The sequence below is a fragment of the Pygocentrus nattereri genome, chromosome 2, assembly GCF_015220715.1.
Source record: "Pygocentrus nattereri isolate fPygNat1 chromosome 2, fPygNat1.pri, whole genome shotgun sequence".
Lineage (NCBI taxonomy): Eukaryota > Metazoa > Chordata > Actinopteri > Characiformes > Serrasalmidae > Pygocentrus > Pygocentrus nattereri.
Genome location: NC_051212.1, coordinates 8,257,856 through 8,275,637, shown reverse-complemented (window position 1 = coordinate 8,275,637; position 17,782 = coordinate 8,257,856). Strand labels below are relative to the sequence as shown.

At 42.2% G+C, this 17,782-nt stretch overlaps 1 protein-coding gene across 1 annotated transcript in view; it reads right to left on the bottom strand.

Moving 5' to 3' along the window:
* LOC108441960 overlaps positions 1-17,782 on the bottom strand; it is a 126,246-nt gene that overhangs the window by 21,098 nt on the left and 87,366 nt on the right. Inside the window, exons 14-16 of the mRNA XM_037533385.1 lie at positions 4,176-4,210; positions 3,994-4,092; positions 657-783 (exon numbers count right to left, since the gene is read on the bottom strand). Of these exons, the coding sequence (XP_037389282.1) occupies positions 657-783; positions 3,994-4,092; positions 4,176-4,210 (261 nt within the window). The remainder of the gene's footprint in view (positions 1-656; positions 784-3,993; positions 4,093-4,175; positions 4,211-17,782) is intronic.

Sequence of the window (17,782 nt, the reverse complement as noted above, 5' to 3'; positions counted from 1 at the left end):
GAGAGAGAGAGAGAGAAAAGAGACCAGGAAAAAACACAGAGAGAGAGAGACAGAGAGAGAGAGAGAGAGAGAGACAGAGAGAGACAGAGAGAGAGAGAGAGAGAGAGAGAGAGAGAGAGAGAGAGACAGAGAGAGAGAGTGAGAGAGACAGAGTGAGAGAGACAGAGTGAGAGAGAGAGAGACAGAGAGAGAGAGAGACAGAGTGAGAGAGAGAGAGAGAGAGAGAGAGAGAGAGAGAGAGAGAGACAGAGAGAGAGAGTGAGAGAGACAGAGTGAGAGAGACAGAGTGAGAGAGAGAGAGACAGAGAGAGAGAGAGACAGAGAGAGAGAGAGACAGAGTGAGAGAGAGAGAGAGAGAGAGAGACAGAGTGAGAGAGAGAGAGACAGAGAGAGAGAGAGACAGAGTGAGAGAGAGAGAGAGAGAGAGAGAGAGAGAGAGAGACAGAGAGAGAGAGTGAGAGAGACAGAGTGAGAGAGACAGAGTGAGAGAGAGAGAGACAGAGAGAGAGAGAGACAGAGAGAGAGAGAGACAGAGTGAGAGAGAGAGATGGTTCAACAGTTCATCAGTTCAGTCTGTGCCAAGTTGGAGTGGTGATGGAAGGTGTGTGTGTGTGTGTGTGTGTGTGTGTGTGTGTGTGTGTGTGAGTATGAATCACCCTCTTTTTGAGGCAGGGGTCACAGCGTGTCCATGGAGACCACTCAGACAGAGCGCAGTCCACAGGGTCCAGAGGGGGCCGCAGCTGCATTCGGTCTTCCAGCTGACCGCCCACTGTTACAGCCAGACTGACAGAGACATAACAGCAGGATTTAGACACTTCAACAACCAGATCTGTCAGACTTACTGCACTAGACACACTCTTAGTGATAGTTTGGCACAAAATACATGGCACATAATGTCCTGTTACCCCAGATAGACGACGGGTAAAGTGAGGTTTAAGATTCAGAGTTCAGGTTTTAGTTATGCGATGTATCATTGATCGTGTTTACAGATAACAGTTCATCAGACAGCGCCAGAAACCACACAAACAAACGCATTACTGAACAACAACATGTTGTAAGCACGCAGCTTCCATTACCTGTCAGCTACGACCGCCGGATCAAGTACATGTGTGGTGAGAAAAAAACCGAAAAGATGCTGATATGTTAATGTAGGTATGTGTTTTTTAAAGGAGCAGCTCCTTGAGTCAAATTCAAGCCGTCACGCTTCTAAAGGAGCTCTTATTTAACGACAAAGTGTCATAATTCCACCTATGCACAATGCTTACTAATACATATAACACTGTGCAAAAGGCAGAGACCACCATTCATTTACTTGATTTACAGTCTATCTACAGTAAAAGGCCATGAAGGACAAGTTATTCATTTTTCAGGACATATTATTGAGTAGATAAGATATAAGATAATCCACTGTGAAAAGAAACAGGAGTTTCCAAAAGTAGCGCTCAAAAAATGATTAAAAGCTCCAGAGAAAATGTTCCTCCTAACAACCACCTGGAAGACCTGGTAGACATCAAAACTGCCCCCATCAGATAAACAGCACTTAAAGCTTTGATCTCTGAGAGAGAGGAGAACGTCAAGCTGCTTCAGATCCGAAAACATCCACAAGGGTTTCTGTCCATCCTTCCACTGGGAGAAGATCCACCAACTTCTAAGACTGAACTTTGAAGGTGGGTCTGTAGATTTCCTTGAGAAACTAAAAGGGAGTCTCGAGAAAAGAACAGAAGCTGTAATAAAGGTGAAGAGAAAACTTGGATGTTATGTTTAGTGGTTGAGGCTTCTGTTTAATCTTTGGTAGCATGTTGTTTGGTGTTTTAAGCATCGTTATCCTTTGTACTACATAGTGTCCCATTATTATGACCTTAATTATACAACTAGTCATTTAAACTTTTTTCTAGAGCAGGGTTTCTCCACCACTGGGACCACAAGTGGGCCCTCAAAACAGTCTGGTGGTCCTCTGGTGGCCTGTGGTCCATAGTGGGCCAATAATGGAACAATGAGTTAAAAACCTAATAAGAAGAAAGAAATCTGTTCCTGCTGTCAGAACAAAAGCTTGTAGGTCTATTTTTGTCATTTTTTGGTTTTTGACATAATTTGAAAATGGCTTTTAATGAATCTGACAGATTTTCTTAGCACCTTTATCGAGAACACATTTCAGAACAAGCTTAGGACGTTAACGTGCAACGAGGCCCAACGATTTTGAAGTAAATCTGTCGTAAAATCAGTGCTGAACATTAAGAGTTGTCACTACCGACATATATGTTCTGCAGTTAAGCAAACTTTTTGGGTTCTAATGTAAAACATGAGGATTTTATGTGTGAAAAGCTGCTCAAAGCCGTGTTTGCTAGTCAGGTACTGGCTGCGTTTTTGAGTTCGGCTCAAAATGAGCTAACATGGTCACTGAAGCAGTCGCTGCTGAAACATGTAGTAAAATTTGATTGCGTTGCTAGTGACAAATGAATGTTCAGTCATTTATTTCAACCCCGTAAAATCCCTGGATTATTTCATCCCTTGGTATTCAGTCATTAAAGATAACTCAGTGCAAACCGGCTGAGCTGTTCTTAAGCTCTAGACGTGTGTAATAAAACTTTGGCCCACCCGTGGACCTCTGCAATGCAAGGGGTTGATGATATAAACCTAGCTGAGGTTTGAAGGCCACTCAGAAAAAGGAGAGAAAAGGAGTTTAGTCTAAAGTTTAGGTCATTCATTTAAAAGTCTGACATGACTCACAAACACAAATCGCCAGTACACTGTTATCACCTCCAAACAGGTTCTTTAAACCCTTCAGCCTTTGGAAGTCATTGGAACGATGCGTCCTGCGTTCATAATGACTGAAACGTCTGAACGACTGAACGACTGGCGGTGATACGAGTCACGTTCATTTAAATAAGCGTACAGTCCCAGAAATCGGGCAGGAGGAGATGTCTGTCATGCGTCAGGAGTGTGGGATAATGCTGAGTATCAGAGGAAAACTGAACAGCTACATTAACAAACACACAAAAAAGGAATAAACAGGAGAATAGACTGACCTGATGAAGACGGCATGAAGGGCTAAACTCCTCACGGTTGGATTAAAGGCCATTGCAGTTTAGTGAAACAGGACGAGACCCAGCAGAAGAAGCATAGGACTCTCTGAGCTCTCTTATCTGAGACTCTCCTGTGTGTAAACACGCACACACAGATCAATACTGCATGTCAACGTCAGCCCTAGACCCGCAGAACTGTATCTAGAACCTGTCGGTATATATATATATATCGCTGATGTATCTCCATTTTTGTCATTTTTCAGTTTTTGACATGATTTGAAAACACCTGTGGTGCCATATATCGTGCATAGATTTCATGATGAAAGGACCAAGAGAAACTACCCAAATTTGCTTGGAAAAAAGTCTGGTTCCATAGACTTACATTAAAAGTAGAGTATGGTTTTTCCTTCTCCTGTAAAGTTATCCTTTTGGAGATAAGAGGTTTTGATCTGACAACAGCTCTCTCTCTCTCTCTCTCTCTCTCTCTCTCTCTGTCTCTATATATTATATAGATATATATATATATATATACATACACACACACACACACACACACACACACACACACACACACACACACACACACACACAATGGTGGTGATAGGAACCAGACGTCCACCTCTAAAAGCTCCCTCACAGAAAATCACTAGATTAAATGGTTATAAATGTACTGCCTGATGTCTGAGACAGTTTCAGGCCAAATAGTCCCTATAAAAAGCATATTTTTATGACTATTTTACTTCCTTAACATTCCATATTAAACTCTGAAGACTCGTGTAGGTTCACTGGTGCTACTGATAGTAAATGAAATGGCTTTATTTGCGCTGTAGTCATGGAGACCCCTGGCTCCTACCAGTGCACCAAACTTAAATAGTATCACAAACAAAAGAAATGAATGTGAGAGTGAAGCAGGCCGAATCATCTGCGGTCAGCAGTGGTTTAACAGGTGTATCAGTGGTCTAGAACATACAGAGTGTGATTAGAGGTCACCAGCTCGTCCAGCGTGACGCGAAACCTTTCGAAACCTGGAATTCCCATCAGGGCGTCTTCGTAACCCCACACTGACAAACTGAATCAACAAGTACCGTTTATACAGTGTGATTCCTAACATGACCTTTAAACTGTACCCACCCCACGCGGTGTTAAACCCACCCGTTTCCCTCTGTTTCAGCAGGAATCAGCAGCGGCTGAGGAGAGGATGGTACACATGAAGTCGCCTGTGGAGGCTCTGGAGAAGAAGCCGTGCACAACCTTAGTGCTCTGTTAAAGAGGTTAAGGTCCATGTCTGAAGTTTTATGTCTGGCTGGGTCTGAGAGATTTGATTAAACTATACAGCTTTTATCACTTAATTAATCAGCAGTTTGAATGGTTTAAATTGGTTTTAACCAGTAATGCATTACAGATCCAATAGATTAGAAATATGAGCCCACTTTAAACCTGGGCTGCCCAAAGTGTGGTCACAGACCAGTTGGCGCATGAGGATGTTTGTTTGGCCCACAAGAAAAGAACAAACCTATCATTACCGTCCAGAAAAAAAAACCCCAATGTTTTTGTTCTGCATCGTTTGGAGAAGCTGCTCTTTGTCCAAAGTTCATGATGACTGGACTAAGCTGACCAAAATGAATTAGGAAAAACAAAACTTTGCACTGAATATCAGTAAAAGTAAAACAGTGTTTCTATTAAAACACAAAAAGGTCTGCAAAAAAAATTTCAGTAGTGACAATTTTTGGTGTTCCACACTGATTTTCAGAATTTTTAATACAAAACATGGGACAACGTTTTTTGAATGAAGGTTTTTTTTTGTTTAAAAATTTTTAAATGTATTTTTTTTTTACTGCAAACATGTATATATATATTTTTTTTTTCCTTTTTAAATCCGTTCCTGGTGGGAAAATCGGGAAAATATAGCTAAATAGTTAAATATACTACTAGTAGTCAACATTCCATATAAAACTCAGAAGACTGGATAAATCTAACTTGTTGACTGTAAAAGAAATAAAAAAACATCTTTAAAAAAACACAAAAAAAAATTAGTGGTAAGCGTTTGGGACACTTCCCGATACAAAGTACCCTATAAATGATGATTTTCTATATATTTAGCTTAGGAATATCTCTTAAAGCTTTGGGTCTAAATAGATCAGAACACAACCCTTGTAAATAACCAAGATTTGGATACTTTATTTATTCTGGATTTATTTACTCTGTGTTTATATAATATATATATATGTTTATATAACATATTAAACTCTCTTTTGATAACTGTATTTTTGAAGTGTTTTGTACCAAAATAAAGTCTAATGTTATAAAATACATTTTTAAAAACTTCATTATTTTGTGTACTGTTTCCTCTTTTTGACCCTCAGTCCACCATGAACAATGTAACTTTGGTGCCCACGACAAAAAGCTTGGGCACCCTTGTTTTAGTGTAATTCGACCAAGTTCCCAGCATTTGACAGGGTTATTAGACAGGAAATGGGTTAACTAGGCCACTCATATGAAGGTTTGACAGTGGAGGGTGAATTAACACAATACAACAGCGACCTCTAGTGTATCTCTGAGGTAATTGCAAATGTAGTTTTTAAGCATGCTTGCAGCTTCATGGTTTTCTCTGGCACTGCTCAGAGAAATCTTTCCTCAAGTTAAAGGCCTGAAACTGAACGTCAGAACAAACAGCCTCAGAGAAAAGGCATCAGACCAAAAGCAAGCTTAGAAAACTATCTCAATATAAATGCCTGTAAAAGTTTCACTTTTTTTCTGATGGTGTTTGCTCTGATGTTCAGTTTCACCAGATCTGAGACAAGACAGTGGTGCTTTTCCTGAGACTCGAAGTCCTTTAGCTTGAGGAACGATGCTCTTCTGACTCTGAGGTTTGAGGATGTCCTAGAACATACCTTGTAGCCCCGCCTGGTGCTACTTAACATGTGGGTCATTCCACTAGAATGGTTCAAATTGGACTTTGACAATTTTTTGCTTAAATGTATCATTGATATGTAAACCTCACAGTCAAACATGTAACGGGGTCGAGTGTGACGGGGTTGTGATTTTTGCACAAAATGGCCGCTGCTCTACATACTGTATACCAGAGAGAGAGCACATGGCATGCATGAGATTCAGAATTAGCATATAGTTTTGAAATAAAAAAACTTTTTTTATAAGTAATAGTTTTCTATCTTTTTTTCATGTGACGGTGTTGAGTCACTGAGTTTGGCGACCACAATATCACAAGATAAATGACCAAAATTAAATAAAAGAAGGAAGCCACTTGCCTGTCTTTGCTGTCCTGTTGTCCATGTTACGGGGTTGAGGGGTTACTTAGGTACAGAACTAAATAATGTGATTTTAATAAATAATTATCAATTAATTTTGAAAAATAATATCACAAACAATTAAACACAGACAGTTGTTTAGGTTGACATCAAAATATATGGACTTTTTTATAGTTGTATTTGGTATATTCTAAGTATACTTTCGTTGAAGGCCATGAGGGACATGACAAAATAGGTGGTGTCAGCAAAAATAAATAAATAAATAAAGTTCTCATAAAAAGATCAAATAAAAAAAAATACACTATATTAAAGGAGATATTTCAATGTATGTGTAAAGCTGTTAAAATATAGATTTTTGTGACCCAGTAGATAAAATACACCTAAAGAGGAGATGAGGACTCAAAATGTGCCATTTCCATGGAATGACCCACATATTTGCTTGTTGGCTAGTTTGAAAACGAAAAAGCAAAGTGTGAAATGAAAAGTGAATCTTCAGCAGCTGGCGCTGATGTTCGTCTGCATTTGCCTTTTCACTAAGAAAAAGAAACAGGAACGTAAACACTGAGTTTTGACTTCAGTTCTGACACGTGTTCTGCGTTTCACGAAGAAAAGCCAAAGCCAAAGTGAAGCTTGGGTTTTCTTTTCTCTATTAGCTTTTGCATTTTAGATTTGGCCATGAAAAACCAAAATAACGACAGAAAATTAAACGACAAAAAGCTGTTTTAAACGCATTTTTATTTTTGTCACTAATGACTCTGTGCTCATGTGAACAGTGACAGTGCAAATGTAGGTCTTTCATTTCATCTTCAATTCTGGCAGGACATTTGCGCAGATGTTTGGGGAAAGAAACGGCCAAAAGAGGTTTGCATTTAATTGCATTTTCATTTTCATTTCTTTTTTGGCTGGATTTGCCTCCCATAATGTGTCAACATCCTTGGCCAGTAAATCTGATGCTGATCTCAAAGGCAGTTGATTAGTCAGGACAATTTGGTGACTGAATTTGGTTTCTTTAGTACCTTTAGCTACAAAGCTAATGTGCAGACAATCTTCAAGCTTCTGGATGGATGCTGCTGCCCGGTTTTTAGCCATGCTAATATGCTAACAGCATTCAGAACTGTTGCTACCAAAAACCATATTTTCAGCAGCTAAATTGCCCTCTTGCATTGACGAGCCTTGGGTGCTCAACACCTTGTTGCTGGCTCGCCTCAGACGCCCTTCATTGCCCTCTTGCATTGACGAGCCTTGGGTGCTCAACACCTTGTTGCTGGCTCGCCTCAGACGCCCTTCATTGCCCTCTTGCATTGACGAGCCTTGGGTGCTCAATACCTTGCTGCTGGTTTGTAAACTGCCCCTTCTCGGACGATGCTGGCATATACTCACCACTGCTGACCGGGAACAGATCGGACCTGCAACCTTCCGGTCACAGGGTTGGTTCCCTAACCTCCAGCCCTCGACTGCCCCATGAATGAAGTGTTGCCCATACCTTGGTCAGTTTTTATGGAGGACACTACATCAAACAGTGCCAGAAACCAATGAGCATGTCTTTTAGAGATTACTGAGCATGATTTAGGTAAGCAGTTAGCACTACGCTAATCAATAGGGTATAAACTTCCATTACCTGTTAGCTACTTTAGCCTCGTAGCTCCACTGCTAAGCTAAAGGCACCAGACATGTCTTGGTGCGAGATTGAGTGGGTTAATTTGATTCGGCCCTCGTCAAAGTCGCTTCACACTTGCGCATTTCTTACACATCCAACACGGCGACTATAGCTCTTAAAAAAGATGGTTCTTCAAGGGTTCTTTGGTACAGAAAGTGGTTCTATATAGAACCATGAATACTCAAAGAACACTTTGCATGATTAAACGTCTCTCTGCATCACGAAAGGGTTGTTCATATTGACGGAGAACAATGTTGAGGGTTCTATATAGAAACCTTTTGACAAGGGATCTTGTATTATTATGCTGTAGCAATAAAAGAACCCTTTTGGGTGCTATGTACTTCAAAAAGGTTCTATCTATGGCACATTCATGCACATGTTCCATCAATGGAATGATGCAAAGCTCCCATTAATCATGCAAAGGATCCTTTGGGTGTTCATGGTTCTATGTAGAACCATTTTCTTTACCAAAGAACCCTTAAAGAAGCATCATGTCCCAGAGATTGAGATGTGCAGTTGTTAGGAGGTGATCAGCGTCATTCTCTTCATCTGTGGGCGGTTGTAATGTTGGTAAGATGTGTGTAAGACACCTGATTATGGGGTGGTGGCAGTGATGGAATAAGAACAAGCTGAAACTCCACATTTTGGAAATCTTAAAACATTTTATTTGCAGCAGAATTACATGTGATGATGGCAGATTTACTGGGTATTCCAGCCAGTGCAAATTATACACCCGACGATATTCCAGAGCTGACTAAGTATATCATCTGGAACAATAAGATAGAAACTATTCATTATTATAGACTACACTGATCAGGCATAACATCCCGACCACCTCCTTGTTTCTACACTCACTGTCCATCTTATCAGCTCCACTTACTGTATAGCTGCACTCTGTAGTTCTACAGTTACAGACTGTAGTCCATCTGTTTCTCTGATACTCTTTTACCCTGTTCTTCAGTGGTCAGGACCCCCATGGACCCTCACAGAGCAGGTACTGGTGGTGTGTTTGTTTGTGTTGTGCTGGTCTGAGTGGATCAAGACACAGCAGTGCTAACACACCACCACCACGTCAGTGTTACTGCAGTGCTGAGAATGATCCACCACCCACATAGTACCTGCTCTGTGAGGGTCCATGGGGGTCCTGACCACTGAAGAATAGGGTAACAGAGTATCAGAGAAACAGTGACAATGAGTGTAGAAACAAGGAGGTGGTCATGATGTTATTCCTGATAGGCGTATTACTAAATAAGGTAAAGATTTAAGTCAATGTCAGCTTTCAGTCATTTTCAACCAATTCTGTTCAGGCTAACAGGTATATAAATGTCAATGGCAGAATCCTGTAGCACACTCCGCTGCTGTCAGAATAAAAACCTTGTATCTCCATTTGTGTCATTTTTTCAGTTGTTGATCGAATTTGAAAAGACTTTTTGCTCTTTACATTGCATGTAAATTCCATGATGAGTGGACCAAAAGAAACGGCCCAAAATGCCTCGGAAAAAACTCTGGTTCCTTTGACTTACATTAAAAGTAAAGTAGGTTTTTCCCTCCTCCTGTAAAGTTCTCATTTTGGAGATACGAGGTTATCGGCCGGCACCAGCGATCTGCTCTGTAAATCTGCCCCTCCGGCGTATAGAAAAGTCTCTGATTCACAACGTTTGCATTATTTCCCTCGAACTACAAGCTCAGTTAATTCTAAGACGAATTCAGCAACAGCAAATGAGCTATAAGAGTTAATGACTCAAAGATTCCTCACAGCAGGGGAGAAATGTAGAGATGAGAACATGGTCCATAGACACCGGATTAAACAAATGAAAAATAATACCGTTCTCATAAAAACAAACAAAAAGACATGCATCCATTGTTTTCCACAAATTGTACTGTAACATAAGGCAAAACGCAAAGCCAGACCGAGCTCAGCTGAGCGCTGGATCTGATCTGAGGAGGTTCTGAATAACGACACCAAAGTAAGAAGCATGGCTCAGTCTCAAGTCTCGTTCTGCAGAGGAAACAGAAACAGGGCATATATCACTTCACTACTGCTCAAAACATGGAACAATCCAAACAGTTCAAACAAAGCCAACTAATACCCAGACTGAGCGCGATTACGATTTTCTGACCACTGTGGATAAACAACACTTTTCTGAAGTGCACACAAGACGGTGAGTCCAGTATTACTGTAGCCCTTAACGTGGGGATTCTACTGTAAGCGTTTTTCAGCCTAATCTCAGTTTCGCATCTTAAAACAATGTTTTTTCAAGGGTTCTTTAGTAGAGGCAATGGCTCGATGAAGAACTACCAACACTTAAGGAACCATCTGAATGAACACACAGCCATTTGCATGAAATGCTTCGTCTCTACGATGTGGTTGGTTACTGTAGTGGGTAACACCTCTGCCTTCTACACTGTAGACTGGGGTTCAATCCCCACCTGGGTAAACACCCTACACTATACCAATAAGGGTCCTTGGGCAAGATTCCTAACACCACCTTGGCCTTCCTGTGTAAAATGATCAAATTGTAAGTTGCTCTGGATAAGAGTGGCAGCCAAATGCCATGAATGTAAAACCAGCTTTATATGGTTCTTTTTATAGTGGGTCTCTATAGCATCAAAAAAGGTTCCACTATTGTTAGGTTAGGGGTCAGAGAACCCTTTTGTGTATAGTGTGTGGTCAGTTACCTGGACAATCATTTTGATGCAGTTCCCAACTTAATAGGAGCCTTTGGGCAGCTGCTGAAGTCCATTAATATTAAAACGTTTATGCTAAAAATTCTTTTCTCTCTCGGTTTAGTGTTCAAATGCTGCTTTTAATACTGTTTAGCACTGGAGCTACGAGGCTAATGTATCACACAAACATGAGAAGTCAATAGTTCCCTAAAGAAATCTGCCCCCCCTCGCCGAACCCAACTCCCCTTCACGTGCACACGGCAGGTTACGTTCACAATTTGAGTTTCTTTTTATGAAACTGTTGATTTTTTATTTTAAAACTGAAAATATACACAGATCAGGCATAACATTCTGATCTCCTTGTTAAGGAGGTTTAAAGGGGGTAACAGAGTATCAGAGAAACAGATGGACTACAGTCTGTAACTGTAGAACTACAAAGTGCAGCTATACAGTAAGTGGAGCTGATAAGATGGACAGTGAGTGTAGAAACAAGGAGGTGGTCATGATGTTACGCCTGATCTGTGTGTGTGTTAATAAAATCAAAATGAATCTAGCTTCCATACTCCTGTCTGATGCACATGAACGTGATGGGGGAGAGTGGACTCAACAGAATCATCATGCTTGCTGTCTTTAAACTGTGTAGGGGAATATATTCAGTTTTGGTTGGAAATGAAACGCTTAAAATCCTGAAATGCCAGAAGGAAAAGCTGTAAGAGAAAGTTTGAGAATGAGCATTAAATTGGCTGGACAACGGTAATTAATAGCACCTCAAGAGTTCATGCAGCAAAATGCTGTTAATCGATCTGATTTCTATAGTAATTCCTAGTAGCTGCCAAAATACTGCTGTGGTATCCCAGGTGGTTGTTAGGCTTTATTAGGCCGTTGTTATGGTATCCCAAGTGGTTGCTTACGTGTTGCTAGGGTGCTGCTATGGTAGCAAATGTGGTTGCTAAGGTGCTGCTAGGCTGTTGCCAAGGCTACACTCAATGTCAAATATATGATTCCACAGGGGAGTCGGGGGTTAGAGTCCGCCCACAGCATTTGGCTACACAATGAAGATTTGTTCGTTTTTATAGTTAACAGTAAGTCCTACTGTGCTCTGAACCACATTGACAAGTCTATGCAACCCTAATGAAGACCTGGATGTGGTTCGAGTGAGTGGAGGGACTTTTTGGAGATTCACATGTTTTGGCTGATCGGCGATGTCTGGGGTAAATGGTAGTGGTTGGTTAGTGTAGTGGGTAACACCTCTGCCTTCTACACTGTAGACTGGGGTTCAATCCCCACCTGGGTAAGCACCCTACACTATACCAATAAGGGTCCTTGGGCAAGACTCCTAACACCACCTTCGCCTCCCTGTATAAAGTGATCAAACTGTAAGTCGCTCTGGATAAGAGTGTCAGCCAAATGTCGTAAATGGAAAATTGCTGTTTTTTTTTGTTTTGTTGCTACAGCATGACTTTAAAATGGATTTTCTGGTCTTTTCTAAGTACAGATAGTGGTTTGTATGGTGTAAGATGCTGAATACGTACTGTTGATGTAGAGTAACACACTGAAATGACTGTCTGTGATGATACAGATGTTGCAGAGAGAGAGAGATTAAACTGAAAAACCTTAAAATATCAGTTTCAGCGGATCACACATTAAGCCAACATTCTCCAAAGACCTACGCTGGGGTGGGGGGGGGGGGGGGGGGGTGTCACAGCTGTGAGGGACTGTTTATTGGTAAATCTATGTAGAATGTGTGTAGCCCACACTAGATTTAGTAACAAAGAGCACTAGTTCATTTGGTTTATTAGTTCTGTTATGGAGCATTTTATTAAAGCCAGCAGCTGGTCTGAAACGTTATCTACTGGAGGGTGTTTTGGGCTTCGGAGACGACGTCCTAAGAGACTGACACAGGAACAATGCATATGTAAGACACTGAAATGATTCGTGATGAAAGCAGTAAGAGGTAACAGAAGCATCAGAATGATATTGCTTTTGAAACCACAGTTAGTTTGCAGCCTAGTTTAGTACTTCGGGAGAAAAGTGTGGCGCTGCTCGACAAACTGGCCTCTTCATTGAGCCACAGATGGTGCTGTTACATGATAAATGTTGTAAGGTCACTGATTCTGCCATCTGTGTCGTACAGCTGCGATTGGCTGGCTGGAGCGACGGCATCTTATGAATACAGACTACATCTGTTTACATCTGTTTACTGAAAATATAGTCTGGTCTTTCTCTCATTCTCTGTCTCACAGTTTATTACCCCAAAACGTAGCTAGGCACTAAAAATATACATATCTGCGGAGCCCTGCTGGCGACATCCTCTATACACAAAAATAAAATGTGGCCACGCCATATTAACACGTGGGAATGAGATCCTAATGCATGGCTATGGCTTAGTAAGGAGTGGGACTAACATCATGCCTCGTTAAGCTATGGCCAAGGCTTAGTTATTTCATTCCCACGCCTTACTAAGGCGTGGCCACGCTTTAGGATCTCGTTCCCACAACTTACTAAGTCGTGGCCACGGCTTAATTATCTCATTCCCATGCTTTACTAAATCGCAGCCACGCATTATTATTATTATTATTATAATTATTAACATATGGTATGTCGCCAGGTGGTCATGTCTTGTTCCTTTATATTTAACAGAATTTTACTGCTTACTGTATTTAAACTGTAAACTGGCTGAAAACAAAAACGTTTAAAATGATAAAACACAAGAAAACTTGTAAGAAAAAGTTGAAACATTAAATTAGCTGGAAAAAAGAATAACACCTCAAAAGTTAAAGCAGTTGCAGAACAATGTATTATTATATTCCTATTGTAATTCCTAGTAGTTGCGAAAGTGGTTGTTACAGTTTTGTTAGGTCATCGCTATGGTGTCCCAGGTGGTTGCTAAGGTACTGCTAAGCTGTCGACACAGCAGCCAAGGAGGTTGCCAAGGTGTTGCTGGGGCACTGCTGTGGTAATGTAGGTGGTTGCTAAGGTGCTGCTAGGTTGTTGCTATGGCTACACACAACGTCGCATACACGTTAATATCTTTTCTTCACTTGGAATGAAACAGAATGTCGAGCTTTACGTATTTGGGTTTAGTCTAGAATCTAGATATTGTTAAATGTTAACGCGCACCAGTTAGTGCACCATAATATTACAAATCCCATAGAGATGCTAGCAGAAACGAGCATGTATCATCAAGGTGTTTCCTTTATTTTGACAAGGTTTGGACATTTATGGCCAAGGGTTTGCCACTGAGTATCTACGTCAGACACCACAGGAGAAAGTTTACTCGTCATGAATTCTGATTCCAGACGTTTAAGGCTATCAAACTATTCCTAGGCTACATTAGCGTCATAGCCCCGGCACAAGAAAAGCAAGCCTCTGACTACATTTGGGGTAAAAGGGACACGGCACGACCTCAATGACACTTTTCTTTCGAAGTACAAAACAGGGCTTCAACGCAAGGCGTGGCACAAAGGTTCCACATCATTTCTCCAAACAATATTTGGCAAAGAGGAGTTTCTGTATTTCTTTTTTCATCTTTAAAACACACAGGGGTCGACCACACAGTAGCTCAATGGACTTACAAAAAAATTATTTCAAATCTTTTTTTTTTTTTTAATTGTTATGGTATAAAAGCTAGTGAAGTTTTGCCGTCAAGTCTCTTTAGGCGGAAACCATGCAGATGGTCCTCGTAAGAAACACAGTTTCAAAAAGCCCAGCGCGGCCGCAGGAACCACAGTATCAGTCGTTTAGGGAAAGGAGAAAGAAAGCAACTCAAACGTTCTGAACCAAAGTCGGCATCCGCTGTCCAGTGAAGCGCGGACAACCAAGTCTGCTTGACGATGAGGACAGTTATCGATAATGAACAGTGGGAAATGTCCAAGGTTGAGGGCCCCTCTGACTGGTAGTGCACTGCGCAGGGTGCTCGAGCCAAGTGCACTACGTAGGCAGCAGGGAGCCAAAGTCTGGTCCAGGTTCTGGTACGACCAAGTCATATATCTGTAATATTAGCATTATGAGCACCTCATTATCAATCAAAAATAAATATTCTTGCTCAAAATACTTTGAGATTTTAGACGGCGGGCAAGTCCTCCACCTTCTCCGCTTGGGATCAACCTTCTCTTCGTTCTCTTCTCACCATGCCTGGCATGTTAGATTGTGAATTCGGTTACAGTGTTAGTCTCCTGCTCACTATTTTGGTCAGTATTCCACAGATTCGGAGAGAGAGAGAGACAGCCAGTCAGTCAGCTCGCTCCATTTTCAGCTTTTTCGGGATCCTGTGTTCTTTTCCGGCGCTTCTCCACGCAGAGTGGGCAGCCATTTCCTATGGATGAGATTAAAAAGACAGCATTAGAGTCCAAAAATAACACAGGGGGAAAAAAACCCACTCACACGCAGGCCCGGGCTTAGTCACGTACACATTCTTCACGCTCCACAGATGAAACTAATCATGTTCTGTGTCACTAAGCTGCTCTGCTTTTCTCTCGAGGACAGCCGCAGCGCAGCACGCGGCCAGCAGGTGGCAGCAGTCTGCTCTCAGATAAAGCCTGACACGGGGCTGATCCACGCTTAGCACTGCGGCCTGCCTGATGTTAGACAGATGTTCAGATAAGCAAGCAGAACCTGAACCTGCGCCAGCTGACGGAGACAAAAGGTAACTAGAGTGTAGCCCGTAATTTCCGAAAGTAGAGCATCTCTCTGTCGGGAGGAGAGGGAGCACACAGAGCAGCTCAAGGCAAATGTGTGTATCTGCTCGGCCTCCACTGCCGTGAATGTCATGGAAAACCCAGTCTTCCTTCCTTGTTCGAGGCAAAGCAGTTTAATGTGGTATGTAAACACGTTAAATATTCAAAAAGCGCCACCCAACGTGCATTCAGTACAGTCCATATATGGAAGCTCGCTGCATCTTTAATCCCTGGGGAGGTTCAAATGATTTATTTCATCTTATTTTACTTCTATTTGCACTTTTTTTATTCATTGATCCACCCATTCAGCCTATGGTAGTTTAGTCCCACCCATTCAGCCAATGGTAGTTTAGTCCCACCCATTCAGCCTATGGTAGTTTAGCCCCACCCATTCAGCCTACAGTAGTTTCGCCCCACCATTCAGCCTATGGTAGTTTAGTCCCACCCATTCAGCCTACAGTAGTTTCGCCCCACCATTCAGCCTATGGTAGTTTAGTCCCACCCATTCAGCTTATGGTAGTTTAGTCCCACCCATTCAGCCTATGGTAGTTTAGTCCCACCCATTCAGCCTATGGTAGTTTAACCCCTCCCATTCAGCCTACGGTAGTTTCGCCCCATCCATTCAGCCTATGGTAGTTTAGTCCCACCCATTCAGCCTATGGTAGTTTAGTCCCACCCATTCAGCCTACAGTAGTTTAGTCCCACCATTCAGCCTATGGTAGTTTAACCCCTCCCATTCAGCCTACAGTAGTTTCGCCCCACCGTTCAGCCTATGGTAGTTTAGTCCCACCCATTCAGCCTATGGTAGTTTAGTCCCACCCATTCAGCCAATGGTAGTTTAGTCCCACCCATTCAGCCTATGGTAGTTTAGTCCCACCCATTCAGCCTACAGTAGTTTCGCCCCACCATTCAGCCTATGGTAGTTTAGTCCCACCCATTCAGCCTATGGTAGTTTAGTCCCACCCATTCAGGCTATGGTAGTTTAGTCCCACCCATTCAGCCAATGGTAGTTTAGTCCCACCCATTTACCCTACGGCAGTTTAGCCCCACCCATTCAGGCTACAGTAGTTTAGTCACACCCATTCAGCCTATGGTAGTTTAACCCCTCCCATTCAGCCTACAGTAGTTTCGCCCCACCATTCAGCCTATGGTAGTTTAGTCCCACCCATTTACCCTACGGCAGTTTAGTCCCACCCATTCAGCCTATGGTAGTTTAGCCCCACCCATTCAGCCTACAGCAGTTTAACCCCTCCCATTCAGCCTACATGAGTTTAGCCCCACCCATTCAGCTACAGCAGTTTCGCCCCACCCATTCAGCCTATGGCAGTTTAGCCCCACCCATTCAACCTACGGTAGTTTCGCCCCACCATTCAGCCTACAGTAGTTTAGCGCCACCCATTCAGCCGACAGTAGTTTAGCCCCACCCATTCAACCTACAGCAGTTTAGCCCCACCCATTTGCTCTACAGCCGTTTAGCTCCACCCTTCAGCTACAGCCGTTTAGCTCTGCCCATTCTAGCTGAAGGGAGACAGTCCGTATCAGAGTTACTAAAGTGGACGAAGTGGGAAATTCTTATATGTTGTGCTGTTCCTTGTGGTCAGCAAGCAAACAGATCACTGTAGCCTTTCAAAGCGTCCACACACTTGACAGGAGTGTCTGACGTTTTCTTTTTTCTTTTTCTGAGTCTCAGGATATTAGTCTTTATAAATGAAGCGCACTACATGATAGCCAATCAGACATTAGGTCATTTACATATGTCAGTCTCAAAGGCGCGTTGAATAATACAGCCTTTAATTCTAATGGAATAAAGATTAAATAAACGATCATGTACTAAAGAACTGCGATGTATGAAGTACATTTTTGGTACACAGTGGACGTCAGAGAAAAGACAAAGCACAAGAAAAATGTAGGATTTTTAAGCGAGAGGCTTGAAGAGTAGAGGAAAAAGATCCGCCGCAAAGATCCGCCGAGGGTTACTGCTAGTAAGGATTCACCAAGAGAAAAGCCGTTTGAACTGTGGGCAACTGAAATACAACGATGTTATATTTTTACGATGTGGGCAAATATCAACAAATGCCACCACGTCCGTCTCACTCCTCTGAGCATCATGTCTGGTTTATATGAAAGCCCTTAAAGAAGAAGCAGCTTTGATTCTGGGAACGGCAGAGAACTCACTGCAAAATACGACTCTGTCAATAAACAGTGCTTAAAACGAAAAACTTGAACTGTGCAAAAACCCTGAAGTGAAGCAGCAGTGGAAACGGTTTAAAAAGCTGGCAAACTGCATATTTAGAAAGCAGAGCTTCAAAGCTGAGGGGGATAAAATGGCCCGTGCTGAAGCGAAGCTGTTTAGCCGCTGCAGAGCCCTCACACAGCGAAATGAGGACTTGGGGAAAAGCACCCAGCGGGTTCAGAGAGCGGCGGGACGGCAGAGGGGGTCCACCCAGGGACACGCTAGCTTTAAAGTGATAGTTGGGTGAAAAAACAGGCAGA